The sequence below is a fragment of the Phyllostomus discolor genome, chromosome 3 (assembly GCF_004126475.2).
Source record: "Phyllostomus discolor isolate MPI-MPIP mPhyDis1 chromosome 3, mPhyDis1.pri.v3, whole genome shotgun sequence".
Lineage (NCBI taxonomy): Eukaryota > Metazoa > Chordata > Mammalia > Chiroptera > Phyllostomidae > Phyllostomus > Phyllostomus discolor.
The window spans coordinates 30,121,934-30,139,559 of NC_040905.2; the positions used below are offsets into that span (position 1 = coordinate 30,121,934).

Sequence of the window (17,626 nt, forward strand, 5' to 3'; positions counted from 1 at the left end):
AAAATGAATGGCTGAGCATCAGATCAGTTTAAAATTAAATGTTTTTCTTTCTTCATGGTACATTTCACAAATGTGCATCTTTTAACATCAGTTGATCTACAGGAAGTTGTCTCTGTGAAACTTTTATTTCTGACCCACAAAAAAAAATTTCAAATAGATCAACTTTTTGTGAGCACTTCAGATCCAACAAAATATGGGAATTAAATGTTGACCACAAGGCATTTTGGGGAAGCAACAAGAAAAACAGCGAGGACCCACTGGGGCGTGAGGCCTGCCCTGCCACTCTCCAGCTATGGGGCCATGAACAAACTCCACAAACCTCACTGAAGGCTGAAAGGCCAGCGTACAGACTGCCGTGGGGCCGAAACAGACAATGCCAGGGGAGCAGAGCTTCCAAATGCTCTGCAGTGGTGGCTTCAGCCTCATCTTAGGTTATCAGTGTGGACATGCACGGGGGAAAGAAGGTTTGCTGTCATGTGTACGAAGGAGCACCACAAGCATCAAGATCTGTGAGCACAGCTCACCTCTGGTGGCCTGCCTCAGAAGGGGAATTCTGAGACTCTAGTGATGACCACCTGCCCTTCTAGATCAGGTATGACTTTGAGATTCAATTTGGAAGTATCTCAGGTTGACATGTCATAATGGAAACAGGTTTGAATGATTAATTTTCTGGTTATTTAAACCAGAGTTTTCAGTGAATTTGTTTTAATCACAAAACTTCTGGAGAATAGACTTCTGAAGCATTATTTTCTAGGGTCCTTTTAAACTAGACATTCTCATCTACAATGGCTCACTTGTAAGAATACAGACCCATTCAAAAGGTAATGACCAACTCTTCCATTTTTAGTATGATATATTTCCTAAATTAATTTCTGCTTTTAGTAGCAATACAAGATCAGCAATGTTTTAGTATCTATCCTAGGACGTATCTGGTATATGGTTGCAGTAAATATTTATAAAAGCCGCCTGAGAGCGGTTTTAAAGAGCGCAAGATGGATTACTCGGTTAGAGAACCAAACTATCTAATTGCATAGCTAATGAAGCTACTGATGAAAACGGATGACCATTTCAGGGGATCACTTTTGATTTTAGAAGCTCAGCTGGCAGGGTTCATGGTTCCCAACAGTGTCTAACTTTGAATCAAAGCCAGGTAGGTCTGGCTGGCTCTGAGGGGCACGAGGAGGGGAAGCATCCCTGTCCCTCCCTGTTTCTGTGACTCCCCCACCGGGAAGACTTGGTGTCCAGCCCCAGGCAGAGTTGGCTCCCCCATGCCAACCTCCTAGCTCCCACCTCTAATCTGTAAGCTGTTTAAAGGTGACCTCTTTGTACTTGACCAAGGAGGACAACACCATGTGTTTATAATAAAACTGTGGGAACAAAAGGGGCAAAGGAAACACTCCAATTGGTTAGGAATGCTGGTCTGCTCTGTTCAGCGACAGGGAAGCAGAGGCGGGTCTGCTTGCTCGTCTGGACTGTAAGTCCCATGGCTGCGTCTGAGCAAAGCTATGGTCAGAGTTCAGATTTTATTCATCGTTTTGTTTAAGGAAAGAGAGAAACCAGCTGAATGAACCTCCTCTGGTGTGCTTACAAGAAGTTTCGGCACCTGAACCCACTAAATAGGAGCTGTGTTCTAAAGTGTTAACACATCCAACACCTTTCCACCTCACTGAACTCCAGAACTCACCACACTGGCCCCCACAGTCCCTGTCCCCACTCTTAATCATGTGTCATCCTGTTAACCAGGTGAGGTGGTCTACATTTAACATCCTCCACGAACCTGGTCAATTCCAAAGGCTTGGGGGAAAACAGGCTTTTCCATTATGACGTAAAAGGTAACAGAAAATACTAGAAATTGTCTTCAACTGTGACTCTCCCTCTCCCCTCCCTCCAACTACTCTTAAAAACTTCAAAAGCTTTAAAAAGCCAGTGATTTCTTAGAAATTGGTGCTCCCTTCCCTCAGGCTCCACAAAGTTCATTGTCTTTTTTGCAAAACCATGCCTTAGTTATAATATTTGGAGTTACCTACTGAAGTTGTATAGCTTTCAAAGCACAATCCGATGCACTTACAGTGAGAGGGCAGACTAAGAGTCCAGTCTACCACATAGATACGGTCTGAGTCAGAACCCCCTTCACTAACTAGAAAGAATGGGCTGCTAAGCAAACAAGGGAATGAGTGGCTAAATCACTTCTATTTTCAGGGGTAGGCCATCCTCTTCCAAGTACCTATTTATTAATACAGTTAATGAGCTAATTATAAATCACTTTTACTTATTTTTAATCTATTAATATCTGCTCCAATTATTTAGAAAACCTTGCATTACGCCTTCAAGTTTTTTTTTTTAATCTACGCTCAAAAGCAGAAGGAAACTAACTGAAACAGCAAATTAGAGACCTTATGTGTTTCCAGAGCATCCTAGTATGTTGAGTGTGCTAGATGCCAAGCCAGGGCTCCCAAGAGCCTGCTCTCAGTCTGCTTCAGCTCTCATCACTCCTCACAGACACATACCTGTGCACCTCTTTCTTCAGAAGGGCTTTAAACAAAGCCACAAGTGTGCATGGTTTTAAAATGTTAATGGAAGAATGAGGTCCTTGGAAGAAGCTGCTGCAAAGGGAGGGCCTGAAAACTAAGCAACAGACAGGAGGAGGGTGCACCTCCTAGGAGGAGAAGCTGGCAGGAGTTGAGCTGGGAGGGCACTGCTGGTGTCAGGCAGGGCAAGACTAACCCCAAGGTTGGAAAGGCTAAGACCAACTAGCATTCACAAAACAGACAGGACAGAAGGGCTCTGCAGCTTTGGAATCATCAATGTAGTAACCATGATCCATGCAATTCGGCCCCCAGCAGAAGTGAGCTTACTCCCCTTCCCTTCAAGACCTTTCCTGGGATCACATTGACTCCTGGTGCAGGGAGATGTCCAAGAGCCTTTCAGAACCTAATGTGACAGGAGCGAAGGAAATGACACCCTTCTGCCCTAGCACAGCAAACCCAAGCACACTGTAAATGCCAGCCAAAGGCACAGTGGGTCCACTTGGAGACCAAAAACAATCTCTTCCCCTCAGAACAGAACAGAAAGAACTCAGATACCTGAAGCATATGATTAAGCCATGGCAGAGTATTTAATTGAGTGCATTTCTTCTGAACCCAGCGCTAGAGAAGATGTACTGACACATTTCTTCAGAGAGAACTCTGGGGAGGCACCTGGGAGCTTCCCATAGACCAGGATGAAGCCCACTCTAGCACCTCACAAACTGAGTGAGCAAATGTTGAAGGATGGGGTTACAACTGCTCAGAATCATTACTATGCCATTTTGCATTATAATCCCAAGGACCACCCCATGCCACAGGCACCCACCAGAGCAAGCATCTGCAGAAGCATCCCACTTGCTTAGCACGTCCTCAATCCACCACAGGGCAAAAATTACTGAAGGGCCTAAGTCTCCTGACAGTGGTACCCCAACTACTTGGAACCCATAATGCAGTGCAGAGGATTACAGCCGGGCAGGCTGCTGGGTCACACGGAAGGCACCAAGTAGGCACTTTGCTGAACCCTGTGTACTGGCTTCCCCCTGTATTGGCTCAGGCCACCTGCCACCCAGCCTTGCATGCTATTACCAGCACAATTACAAACCACTGCAGGCCATCTCTGGGGTGCTCAGAGGGAACCACACGGCTACATCCGAAAACCAGGGTCCCCAAGCCTTGCTTACTACCTCAAGTAGCTGAATTGGTTTTGAAATGAAAATAGTTCTATTTTCTGTCATCTTTACCAAGATCCTTACCCTAGATGGGAAGGTGAACTGGGATAATCTTTTGAGAAAGCAAGATGTAATAAGAGTCTGATAAAATTAATATTCTGAGATATTACTACATTACTATTCACATTACCAGCATTTTCACTAAAGCCACCCAAATAGTCTTTGAAGCAAATACTACTGTCTCCAACTTACAAACTAAGTATTCATTAGACAGATGGTAACTGGCCCAGGATCCCATGGCCAGGACTCAAACCCAGAGCTGTATAGCTCTCCAACTCGAAAGTTCAGCCACAGAGCTGGGAAGCCACAGATAGGTGACCCAACATATGGAAACATGTGCAAAAGCTCACTGTAGTCCCTTTATAAGAGTAAAAAGTCATAAATATAACCTCCTAATTACTCATAATAAATAATGTGCATCCATACAATATTTAAAAAATCGTAAGAGCTTTTCAATGACAGGAGAAACTACTTATCTAGAATTAGATTTAAACAACAACAAAAAACCCCACAAAATCATATCTTTGCAACATATTTAAAGAAGCATTAAAAATAACAACAAAATATGCCCAAGGGCTAGCAGGAAAATTATTAGTTTCTTTTCTGTATTTTCCAGATTTCTTCAGTAAGTACATTATTACTTTTATAATCACAACCAAAACAAAGTGTTATCATTTCAGCTTTACTAACACTGACCCTACCTTCCAAATTGAAAGGGCAGACATGGCAGTGCTTACCTTAAGTCTTCTTTAAGAATCCGGCCAGTGTGACTCGGCTGGGGCACTGTCCAGGAACTGAAAGGCTGTGGGTCTGATCCCTGGTCTGGGTGTGTGTGGGAGACAACCAATCGAAGTTCTCTCTCCCTTCCTCTCCCCCTTCCTTAGTCACTAGTTTAGTAAGCTATCCCTCACAACAGCATACACCACCTCCACCACCACCCCAAAAGACAGCTCTTAAAGAAGCTACCTCACAATCCCAGAAAAACCTCTGCAGATGGGGAAGACGGAACCCAGTGGAGACGAGAGTGAGCGAGGTGCAGGGGGTTCTCTTCAGTGCCCCATCTCTCTGGCCATGCCACACCAGCTACAACAAACAGGCTTTTCCCTCCTTTCCAGCTCCCATCAAAGGCACTGCTGCCAGAGGGCTCTGCTGAGCATAATTCTGAGACTCCAGTCAGACTTAGTACAAGAAAACTTAAAATTTATTAGTGATTCTATCATCAATATTCTTATTATTAGCTGAGAATTACCACCTGTCCAGGCACTTCTTGATACATTTCACCGAGTACGAGCTGATAGCCACCATTATCACCCATTTACAGACAGCTCAGAGATTGAACGTCCTGCCTCAGCAGCGTGTCTGGAGCGGGACAGCACTCTACAGCACGTGTCTCTCTGCTACTGAAAGCACACCATGGACTCTCCTGGTCTGCGTCCTGCAGAACTCTGGGATCTCCGAACCCTGCTCTACCTCCGCCACATTAAGCTGCTCCTTCCCTACCATCTACTTGCCTGGCCCTGACCATTTAATAGCAACATGAGATAGGCACAGCCTCTCACCAGTGCCAGTGCTGCTCTCCTGATGGGACAAGTCCTCCCAAAGCCCCTGGAAAGGAAAGCCCATGGAACGCCCCTGGTGGAGGTGCTGACAATCACCTTCCACATCACCAAAACTGGAACAGCACTCAATAAAACCCATGTGAAGTGCTAGGCGCCTGTGAATATGCACACAGTGGACATTCCCAAAATGGGAATCAAACTTGCTTCAGATTTCTCCACAACATTCAAAGCCAGAGACACCAGGGGACACACAGAAGCTCTGAGGCAGAGAAACCTGTCACTCAGGCACACAGCAGACTTCAGGGAATATGGCACCAATTAGCTCCTCTTTAGAAAATTGGCCAATTAACACACAAAACAAAAAGATACTGACAAGTGGAAGGGCTGAAGCTGGATGGGTGCCCAGGCCCCAGGCAACTTGGAGGGTCTCAGTGTAAGGACCATGGCACCTGGTCAAAGTGAAGCATGGCGCAGGGTCAGAGCCAGAGGAGCACTGCCTGCTGAGTGCAAAGAAGGCACAAGACCCTGCAAAGCTGACACAGCACACAAAGCAACAAAGAAAGAAAAGGCAACACAGACAGCACCACACCTAGGAGCCCTGCCAGGCAAGGCCCACCCTCAGTGAAGCCCTGCAGGAACGGGGACCACACAAAACACTCTGCGATCTGAAGGAGTCCCCATAAAAGTCCTGGTGGGGATCATGAAGTCTATGTAAACACAAAACCAAGCCTAATCAGTAAAGCACTGGAACTCAGTGTAATTAAGTGTATTCTTCTTACTGATCTCTTTGCTCCACCAGTCCAGTGGTTAGAAAGGTGGGCTGCACCTACCAGCAACATTTGAGCCTAGGCAGGCCATTTCGCCAAGCCTCCCTTCACTTTCTGCCTCCCTTCACTTTCACTTTCTAGGTAAAAAAAAAAAAAAAAGAAGCTTCTCCCTGTCCTGGGAGGGCTGCAGGAGACACTGCATGGTCACAGGGGTATCCAACCTTGTAGCGTCTCTGGGCCACAATGGAAGAGGAGATGTCTTGGACCACACATTAAATACATTACAACATATAATCTCTCTCTAATACACACACGCACACATACACACACACACATAGATCTAATAATGTTTTAAGTAAATTTACAATTTTGTGTTGGGCTGTATTCACAGGCATCCTGGACTGCATGTGGCCCACGGGCCTGCATGCAGACACCCCTGGTGGAAGGTGAGGGCTTGGTCGGGCCAGTGACGATTGTGACTGTGACAGGTGCTGAACTCCCTCGCTTGATGAGAGCAAAGGGAAAGCTGAAGCACCCACCAGATAAGGAAGGCTCTGAGCGCAAGGAGCCCTTCTTCCTCACCCACAGGCCTTTTACTTCCTCTGGCCTTACTCTAAAACTCACCTGAAAAGGCCCTCTGTATTTGTAACATTTTGCAAGCTTCAGTTCATTCTAAGCCTTACTCTGTGACAATCCTCACAGGTTCCCATTCTTTGGAATTTGGTCTCAGTTCTATATTCTTATTCCTATCCTTTAGGCTTGTACTGAGGTTTGTACATCAGCCTCTTGTGAATCAGTCTTTTATAAAGCCACAAACTCTTTAGACAAGAGTCATCTTCTGCATTTTTCCATGAGATACTTTATAATAATACTTCTGAATTCTTTACTCTCACAGTCCATGCAAGGTTGTTCGCTTTTATATTTTTAGCCGTCACTTCAGACTTGTCCTTCAATTCTTAAAAACCTGTTTGATTAAATTTAGAGAAGATGACCAGAACAGAAATACTCTTTAGAGCATTGCACCATGGCTCCACTCCCACATTTGCCAATTCACCAGGTTCTTGCTTCTCCGTCTTAACCAAGTGCACTAATTCCTTCCTTGAGGAGGCAATAATGAAGTGCCTGGGCTTTTTCATCAAGCAGGCCTCCATTCCTTCTAGCCCAGTTCTTTTCAATATTTTCTGGTTGTACCTCAAGCAAGACCCTTAGATCTACTGAGGCTTAATTTGTCTCTCTTTAAAAAGAGTTGTTGTCAAGAAGAATAAGGATGCAGGTTGCGCACCAGTGCAGCACCTCACACCAAGAAGGCATCTGGCAAATGCTCACTGGTCCTGCTCTAGGTCTCTCAATTGTCTTCAGATAAAACAGCAACTCAGCAAATGCTCCTTTTTTGGTAGAATACAATTTCTAAGAATAATCTAGATGGTAGGGATCCTGCTCCCTCTACCCCAACTTCCTTCCAGGCCAGTTCTGGAATGCCTTGGAAAGCAGGGGGTTCCAGTGTACTACAGTGCAGGACTGGCTTCCTGATCCCAGAATCTTCCTGCCGTCCATCCCCCTCCACCCCCACCGGTCTTCTTCATTTTGCACTTGACAGAGTCCTTCCAAGAGGAGGTAGCCCCCGCCCCCCTTGAATCTGGTCTCTACAGACACATTTAAACCAGGTTTGCAGGTCGCATTAGTTGCTAGCTTCCATCCCCCACACCTTGAGGATGTCTTCTTCACTTAACAGTGCTTGGAGCTCCCCAGCATCAGCACTGGACTGACATATCCTAGTGCAGTACCTTGCCAAATCACATTAGCCTGTCTAGGCTTTGGTTTTCTGTCTACAGACAGAGCTCACATTGCCGATTTCATGAGTCTGCTCTGCAAACTCAGGGAGGACACTCTGGCAGAACCGAGCCCCACAGAGCTCCGTGCACTGTGAACTGCTGCTGCTGCTGCTGCTGCGTAACTGAGGACCAGGTAGGCACTGTTGGATGGTGTCAGTAACCTAGAGTGTAAAAGTGCTAAGACCTATCACCCGCATCCCTGGACTAGGCACTCCAAACCATAAAAGTTGTGCGCGGCCGCACTCTGCTATGAACCTATTTTTATGCTTCGAGTGTTACTGAAGAGCAAGCCCTTTGAAAGGATTTACACTAGTAACTCAGAAACAATTTCTCGAGCTTTCTAGTGGTGACTTGCTGGTTAGCAGAGCTTTTGCTGTTCTTTGAATTCATTTAGACAATAGTTACTGAATCAAACACTGTGTTTTGAATACTGCCTAAAGTTACTCCAGTTCATGCTGTTCAAACATAAGGCTATTTCAATTTTAATTCAAATTAAACATAGTTAAAATCCAGAGCCTCAGTTTCACTGGTCACATTGCGAGTGCTCAGTGGCTACTGTATTGGACCGCACAAAACTAGAAACCCCATCGTCACAGACCATCTACCAGACACTGCTGCTGTAGCTCTAACTTTCCCTTTCTCTTGCTTTCGTTTTCTCCACTGTACACATAACATGTTAGAAGCTGCAAAGAGCTCATAGAAAGAACACAACTCGCACTTCTATCACGTGCACAGAACAAAAAAAAAACAAAAAAAAAAAAACTCCCGAACAACTTTAAACAAGTTACACACAGCAACACACACATACCTGATAAAATACTTCAGGAGTAGCCCTAAAGCTCTGGGGAGGTACAATTCTTATTAAAAAAAAACAAAAACAAAAACAAAAAAAAAAACTAGAGAATACATTACTTAGGCACTGTTTATGTTTTTAAAAATAGAAAAGTATATCTGGATTCAAAGGGAGAAAGCATTTCCAAAGTTTCATGTTGGTCTCCAGCTGTGTCCACAGCTTTCTCAGAAGACTCAGAACTTTAATCTTTAATAGTTTCTCCAAGAGAAACTTTCGGTCTGAGAGGGAAAGTTGTTCATACTTTCAAAAACCAAGCAAAAGACTTTTTCTATCCAGCTGGCAACAGGAGCAACCTAATTTTTGGTTTCATTTTCCTCAGAGAGGAGAAAAGGGAAGCAGAAGCTTTTCTAATCCCTCACGTGACAAGCCACGCAGCACTTCCAAGTCTCTTAAATTTAATATGCCCTTCAAGGAGCGCGTCCAAGGCCCCGCTTCACAGATGGGGAAACTGAGGATAAAGCCAGACAAAACGAGACCTGTCAACCACACTATGAGAGTGCACGATGCAGGCTATGTGCAAGCAAGCTCAAGGGAATGTGCTTGCTTCCCAGTGCTGGGAATGCCAGCCAAAGGATTCAAAGCAAAAAATAGAAGTAATTTGATTTTTCACTGCTCTTCAGTCCCTGTATCCTAACCATTCTTTCAGATCCCCAAGATCCCAAAAACATTATAGTCTGAAATCTTTCAAACATGGAAAGATACAAAGTACCTATACTCACATGTTATCGCTTAGGAAACTAACTCCAATTTAACTCACAGAAAAGCCTAAGTAATTGTGCAGAGCAGCTGATTTGATAATTAAAGAGAGTGGAAACCCACAATAAAAAGGCATGTTGCTCCTAATCAAAGACATTCCCTGCCAAAGGGAACTCGGTGCCACCCCCCGCCTTGTCCACATGTCAGTAGGAGATGGATAAATCTCTGCATAAAGACCCACCTGGCCCACCACCAAGTTCAGGCCCTGCCTCCTCCTCCTCAACGTCAGCAAAAGGAACACAAATCTCTAAAACCCAGGACACGCAGGCATTGGTCACAGGACACTTAACCAGGTGGCCAAGTTTTTTAACTTTTCATGCTAGGTACCACTTTTATAATAAGAAGAGAGAGCAATTAAAACTAAATGGGGGTGCCTTTCAAATACAGTATAGTTTTTCTTCCATATTTTGATTTGCATTTGATATTGCAAGGGTTAAAAATGCCTTAACCACACTCTTCAGTAAAACAGGCAAATAAACTGCAATAGCTCTAAATATTCTGCATTCAAATAATTTCACAATCAAATCTCTAGAAATTGTAAGACAAATAACAATTTGGTTTATTTAAACTACGCAAAACTGCCACCTCTCACTTGCTCATCTAAGCTGACAGATCCTTTCTTCTTTTTCATGCATCTATCCAACTCTTATTCAGGGGTAGCGGCCAACATGTGCTTGGCTGTGGAAACGCAGTACACACACCTCCCCCTTCCCTGAGGGAAGGCAGGGGAGCAGTGGTCAGTTTCATAAGAGTGGCAGTAACTCCAGAGGACGGGACCATGGGAGAACCATGTGGGAGTCTTCTTTCTTCTCCTCCTGAAGGAAGCACAGGGCACTGAAGGGGGCTCTGCAAAAGCCCCCACTCCCACAATCCTGGGCTACCAAACACGTGGTTCCAACCACTCCCAACCACCCTTGCTCCCAGCAGAGGAATGACACCTTTCCTAGTCTGGTCACTGCAGAATACCTCATGAACGGGACTTTTCAATCACTGTAATTTTCATGTATTTACTCACATGACTTTCATGCCAACTTTCCTTAGGTGACAAACTTTAAGAACAGTCCCCATAAGAAAAGCACAGGAAAGAACTCATAGCAATGGCCATTCTGGCTGCTTGAGCACAATGGTGACAACCAAGCCAGAGGTCAAAACCAGTAATCAATAAGAGACATCCTGATGGGTTGGACTCAAGGGACAGAAGTGTTGGAAAAGAAAACAGCACCTCCTCATCAGCCGTTTCACCATGGCAGGAGAAGTCTAGCTACAGGAAAATGCCTGCATGTGGCCCAAAGCCCCAGAAAATTCTATACCTTCATCCCTAGAACCTGTGACTATGATGAGATCATCATCACTAATATGACATGCCTTTAAGATAGAGGGTACCTAGGTAGGCCTGACCCAACTACATGAGCCCTTAAAGCAGAGGGCTTCCTCCAGCTGCCGAAGAGATGGTCAAAGGGTTTTAGGGAGCTACTGACAGTTTGAAAATGGAGGGCCCACAAGCCAAGGAATGCAAGTGGCCTGAAGTAGCTGAGAGGTCCCCCAGCTGACAGCCAGCAAGGAATGAAGAGGGATCTCAGCCAACAACTGCAAGGAACTGGTTTCTGCCAATAATAGGAATGAGATTGCAAAACGACCCTGAGGTCCAACAGAGAACACAGGAGCCAAAACCTTCTCCTTGACCCAGTCATCCCTATCTCCTGACCTGCAGAAACTGTGAGACAATAAACAAGTGTTGTTTTAAGGGGCTGAATTTCCGGCCACTTGTTACACAGCCACAGAAAACTAGCGCAGCATGGAAATCTTAGAGTAAGACACTTAGTTTGTAGTACAAATCCCAAACTGCTGGGGAAGATGCACCCTGACCACCTCACTTGTGAGGTACACTGGCATTGGCAGGGGTCTTGAGCACCTGTTTCCACCACCATGATGACACACCTGCCCCTCACCCAGGTGTCACACTGGCTCGGCAGCCTTCTGAGAGGAGACACCACTGACAAGCTAACCAGAGCCTTCTAGATAGGCTTCTCCAGTCACACTGGCCAGTGGCGATTTCTAGATGATACTGTGGCCTGCACAATCTCCAGTGATCTGGTTAGCGTGATTCAGTCGCCCCTCTCCAGTTAGCCTGATTCTGATAGCATCATCAAAATCAAGTTTCTGAATTTGAACATTAACAAAGTTTTTGGGTTTTGAGGAGTTTTTTGTTTTGTTTTGACTACAGTCCTTTTTAACTTCACTAAAAAAATCCAGATCCTAAACTGTAAGGACCTAACCAAGGCACAGAAGGTCCCCATTTTCCAGGATAACTGTTATCTCTCCTCCCATAGGCCACTTATAAAAATCCATTTAAAATGGGGACCAAAATTTCCTATTAGTGAACAAAAGAAGATCTGAAGCTTTATCTTGAAATTAAAATTATGAAAAACTAACTTTTTATTTAAAATATTTACTTAAAAAATTACTAACAAAATCATTAAGCCACAATCATGCATTCTTTCCAGGAAGCAAATGAGGTGGCAGCAAGATGGGCCCCACACCCCCACACCTCTGATTTCTAGGGCCTAAGCATTAAGAAAGCAGAAATACTCAAAGCCTCCATTTTTCCCCAAGGACGCTCCCAGCCTGTTTGAAATTCCAATCTTGTCCCAGAGCATCTGTCCTGCCCTCACCTGCCTCTTTCTCATCAGCAGCCCCCTCCCGGAGCGTCAGCTATCCTAACTTCACCCAGTCTCCTTTATCAGGTGAACAGGCATAGCGTTCCCCAATTTTGTCACACCCTGCCTCGTGCACTCGATTTTCGATTTCACTCTGCAGAGGGACTGGCGGTAGCACAATGGGCAGGAGCGAGTGGTGCTATAATTAGGTAGGGAGGAGTGTTTGAGCTCATTTCATAAATGGTTAGTGCAAAGTGTGATTATTCCCACTTCCCTCTACAACCTTATATTTCCAGGGTCTCAGATAACGAACACTCAGAAAATAAGGCCCACATGTGCCACCACCACCTTTTGAGGCAGATTTCGCAATAACTCCTCCCTGCATCCGTGATGTTTCTGGGACGAGACTGGAGTTAGAGAAAGGAAACTAGAGTGATGATGGCTGGGGGCTGTGCCCGGCCCTGCTGGGCTCTCCCTCACCTGTGCCCTCCCACTTGGTCCCCCTCAGGATGTGCTGGGGGAGGTCACACTGGCTCTACGTTAGGTAGTGCCAAGTCAGGCTGGAGTCACACAGACAGGAGGGATCCCAGCTGCTCCTCCAGGCCCTGACTCCCTCAGGAGAACAGAGGAAAGAGAACACCGTGGAATTAGAAAGAATCCATGCCCGGGACCCTGAGTGTATGTGGCTGGCTATGTCCTATGAATGGCATCTATCGGTTTCTCACAAACTTCACACAAAGAACAGAATTTCTTTTGGAGGAATAAAAGGTGTCAAAAATTAAGCCCTGTCAGAACATGCAGAGAATACTACTTATGATTGCTGTACACTGCAAGCATGCCTGAGAGGACAACCTTCAAAAGGTCAAGTCCCCAACTGAAGCCTGGTCAGAGCCCAAGACTGAAGGGGTCTGCCAAGGGGCTGGGGGACTTCCCTTGTTTCATTGTGCCCTTCCTGGGGCTTTGCAGGATACCAGTAAGGATGTGGCAAAGTACCTGAGGTCAACGCTCTCACCCTCCCTTGTATGGGACTTGTCTTTCTCTTTACACCGATGAGGTGCGAAGTAACAAAGCACTGCTGGGTCAGAAGGTGAGGGGTCATGTGAAAGTGGCAGCAACCAGAGGTCAGGATGCACAGGCCCACAAGCCTGTCCATACACCTGCCCACATCTCTATGTCAGAAGCCCAGGTATAAAGTACATCTCACATTGTTCCCCAAAATGTGAGAGTTCAACCAAAAGATGAAATAAGAACCAGAGCCAATGGCAGCTCCAGAACACACATTTCACCTTGACTACTCTGAAGATTCCTGCACTAATCCCTATCCTCTCACCTACTTTCACTTTATCTCACTCAAGGATGAAAGCAGAATGGCAAGCCCACAAAGCCAGATCACCAGGCAAGATTTCCAAGAGCAGAAACCTTCTCTCCAAAAAAGAATAAACAGTGCAGGTTGCTACATGGACCACCAGGCAAAGGCCCAGTTGAGTTCAGTCGATGCTACTGAAACTCCCACCACACTGAGCAGCTGCTTTTCCTCTCTCAAGGGCTGCAGACATCTTTCCAGAAATGTCTGTCCTAGGACAACACAGTAAGTCTGACCAGCTTCTCACCAAGAAGGTCCTTTCCTACTGGACAGGTGAGGGGCTCTCTTAGCTCTTTCCCTCTGTAAGGCACAAGTAAAGAATTTTTGGTGGCTTTCCCATCACTCTGGGTAAGGTAGCAGCCAGAGGCAAATTCCAGACAGAGCTATTTCCTGATATTAAAAGGATAGTTCCCTTAAGCCCACATTAATGTGGGAGGCCCACATTAATGATGATCAATCACCTTCCTCCTTTAATCACAGGCACAGCTCAACCAATCACTACTCTGGTTTACTATTCCTCCTTCTTGTCCCCTCTAAAAGGGCAGTCTGATAGAAGGACGGGGAATAGCAAACCAAGCAGAGGGCACCCTGCGCTTCCATGCATATGGCAGGCAATCCTAGCAGGCTCTCCTTTAGGCAGAGATAGCTGGAAGTAGATACAATGACGTCAGTACCGGGGGCATGTACCACATCCCACCCTACCACGCAAAAGGGCAGCTAGCAAAAGACAAAAAAAAAAAAAACCAAAAACACAAAACATTAACTTGAGCATTACTGCAGAAGCCCCTATTTGATGGGTTTAAACAAGAACTCCTGGCTGCTTCAAGGCCCACTCTTAGCTCTATATCACATGGCCTCTGAGCTGAAATCTAACAAGAAGACAGAGGATGGCAGGGTGAGATGCTAGCAGAGAGCGGGAGCAGACCAGGGCAGGGTCCAGAGCAGCAGTGCTGAGGGTTTTGGGTTTTAGTCTTTAACCAAAGGGCAATGGGTGCTATCATAGGGTTCCAAGGAGGTGGGACCTGATCAAGCCTGCTCCCAGATCACTGCATTGGTAGTGCTGGGGAAAGCCCAGAGGAGCAAGACTGCATGCAAGATGACCACCTGGGGCTACTTGAGCAATCTCTACTAGAGGTAACAACAGTCTGCATAAAGATGAGGAGGATGACATACAGAAAGATTAAACAGGAGAGCAATGAAACACTGGACACAAGAGACAGAATAATGGGCATGAGAGCTGCATACTGGACAGACAGTGTTCATGTGCATTAGGCAGGGGCACTCTCAGAGGAGGACTAGGTTTGGGGATCAGGATCATAAGACAGTGTCTCTCATGCCAACCCCTGCCCCAGATTCTAGCAAAGCACCTGGCATGCAGTGGGCTTATTCGTTAAGCAAAGCAACAGCAAGGTATGTACTGAGGCTTACCGGGTAGAAACCTACAGAAAGGAAAGGGCATCCAGAGCCCCAGTGATTTGCAAAAGGGCATGATGCTGCCACTGCTAGAAGCTCACAAATGGAAGAAGTGGGACTCAGAAGTGGGACTCTCAACTGTCTGGGACCAAAAATGCTTTACAGTGAAGATCGCATATCTTTCTATTTCCTAGTACTAAGTCACAGAGCCAATCCCGATTACAGACAGGCTTGGAAACCTGCAAGTCCCCCAAAGAACTCTTAGGTATAATGTCATACACCAAGAAACATCTCCTGCCACCTCTTCTCAACAAGTTCTACACGTAAGAACTGGAAGAAGTGAGGAAGAGGAGACTGAGCTCCTACTTGGGTCTGAAGTACATGCTCATGCTTCAGGGAATTAAGAAAGTAATGCTTCTGAACCAAATCAGGTGAAACAAGTTGCAGAACATGCAGCTTTACTGTGTGTATCACACATGCTTTAAAGTAGGATCGATTGGTTTTCCAGCATATTTCCAATGAAAATAAACAGACCCATAAAAAGGAGAGTTCCTTTAAAAAGTAACCCCAATACCTAAAACAGTGAAACGGTAGGGCTCTAATGCTCGTGACAACCCTAACACCCTGGGAAATCCTTATGCGCCTTTTAAAAGAGCATGCAATTGTGCAAGGAAAGTTTATGATGTAAGTCTTAATATACAGAAATAAAACCTATGTACAAATACTTTATTTCCAGATGCTGAGAAAAGCACAGAAAGACATAAAGAGACTGGGTAATTAATATTTGCACCCGAGCAGCCTCACCTGGGACAGCTCCACCCAACCACACACGTTTTTACCGGTCGTGGTCATCTGTAATTGCACTAAACTGAAGTAGAACTTCTAAGTCCCTTTAGTCTGGTATGGAAACATTTTTTTAAAAGGTGGCTTATTCCAGAGAACAAGTATGTGCAACAAACGTTTTTATTTTATTTGAACACTATTCTTAAAAAATAAAAACTGCGGTTGATGATTTTTGTTAATTTCTGCACAAAATTAAATCATAACATGCAAGCTCCCTCCCAAAAAAAGTCACTTCTAAATCCAGTTAGTTAAATTGTATCACTACCAAAAAAAAGAGTCTTCTTTTAAAAAACCTTTGCCCAAAAGAAAAAAATGTTAACAATATTTACCTTTAACTTGATTCAAGTTCCTGGCAATACTGAATCATGCGCAACTTACATAAAACGCAACACCTTTCTTCACCCTACACTGACCAACGGTCCCTAGTGTGTCTTGGGGGGAGGAAAAGGAGGTAAGTATCCGATCTCCCTTTCTAATCTCAAGACGCAGATAAGGCAAACATCTGCACGAGTCAAGTTTTTTTTATAAATAAGTAATGAAGATTTATTCAAACGTCTTAGGACTTGCAAATATGGTAACACAACTAGGCAATACCAAGTGTCTGAAAATTAATATTTAAAAAATAAATAAAAGCCTTATGGCAAAGAACCTTAGCCTCCAACTTACATCTCTAGAATAAAACGGAAACCCAGAAGGGATGTCCGAGCGTCTGCAGCACCCACCGAAGGATCACGCACCCTCCAGGCCAGGGTCCCCACCTCTCCGCCCCTCCGGTGCCCTGCCTCTCCTTTCCCCCTCCCAGAGTCCCCGCGCCACCGCCCGCACGCACTCACCCCTGGATGCCTGGGCTGTAGGCCCGGCTCTTCCACGGAGTACCGGGCCGTGGAGCCTGGGATCCCGGGCCGCCCCCTCCGCTCAGCGCGGCCGCGCGGCTGCCTGACAGCAGGTAGTTGAGGCCGTACGTGCTGGCCTTGTTCTCGCGTTTCCGGCGGCCTGGGTGGAACTGGTGCTGCGATGGAGAGCCGGCGGGCGCGGGGCCGCGCGGCCCGGTGTGCCCGTTGGCCACGCCAGGAGTGCTGGGCGAGCCGTCGGCGAAGTGGAAGAAGGCACCGCCGCGGCCGCCGCCCGCTCGTCCGAGCGAGGCGCTGCTGGAGGACGACGAGGAGCAGCCAGGGCTCTCGGTGCCCGACTCCGCGTTGGACGAAGACGAGGACGACGACGACAGCGACGGCGACTTGTGTAGGCGCCGAGCACCCTCTGCCGCGGGCCCAAGCGCCGTCAGCAGCGCTGGGGGCAGCGCGGCGGGGCCAGGCGCGGGTGGCGGGGGCGACGCGGCGGGCAACACGGGCCCGGCCAGGCCGCCGCCGCCGCCCAGCCCGGCAGCCCCCGCCGCGGCCGCCGTGTCCAGCGCGGGCGAGTTGAGACAGAAGTAGGACGCGAAGCCCGAGCCGCCGCGGCCCACGCCCTGCGAGGTCTCCCAGATCTGCATCCACAGGGCATTGGCCGGTCCCTTCTGCTCCGGCTGGATCCAGGCCACGCGCGGATCCATCCACGCGCCGCCCCGCGGGCCCGCGCGCCCGCCCGCCCCGCCGCGGCCCCGCCCCCGCCGCGCCCCGAGCCCGGCCGCGCCGTGCACGGACCGACGGACGGGCTGCGGGTGGACAGACGGGCGGGCAGACGGGCCTGCCTTGCGGTTACGGCCGGCTCGCAGTAGCGGTTCGCGGGTTCCGGAGCGGCGCAGATCGGTCCGAGCAGGCCGTGGGTTGTCTCGGGCCTGTCGGGCTCCTTCAGGCGGTGCGGGGCGGGCGCGGGGGCCGCGGCGGCGGCGT

General features: G+C 47.1%; 1 protein-coding gene across 2 annotated transcripts in view; it reads right to left on the reverse strand.

The window, feature by feature from the left end:
- The window catches only part of TENT4A (terminal nucleotidyltransferase 4A), a 42,887-nt gene extending 25,512 nt beyond the window's left edge, over positions 1 to 17,375 (reverse strand). For both annotated transcript variants that reach the window (XM_028515456.2, XM_028515445.2), the window contains exon 1: positions 16,631 to 17,375. In XM_028515456.2, the coding sequence (XP_028371257.1) occupies positions 16,631 to 17,346 (716 nt within the window). In that variant the 5' untranslated portion in view covers positions 17,347 to 17,375. The remainder of the gene's footprint in view (positions 1 to 16,630) is intronic.
- Positions 17,376 to 17,626: the final 251 nt, after the last annotated feature.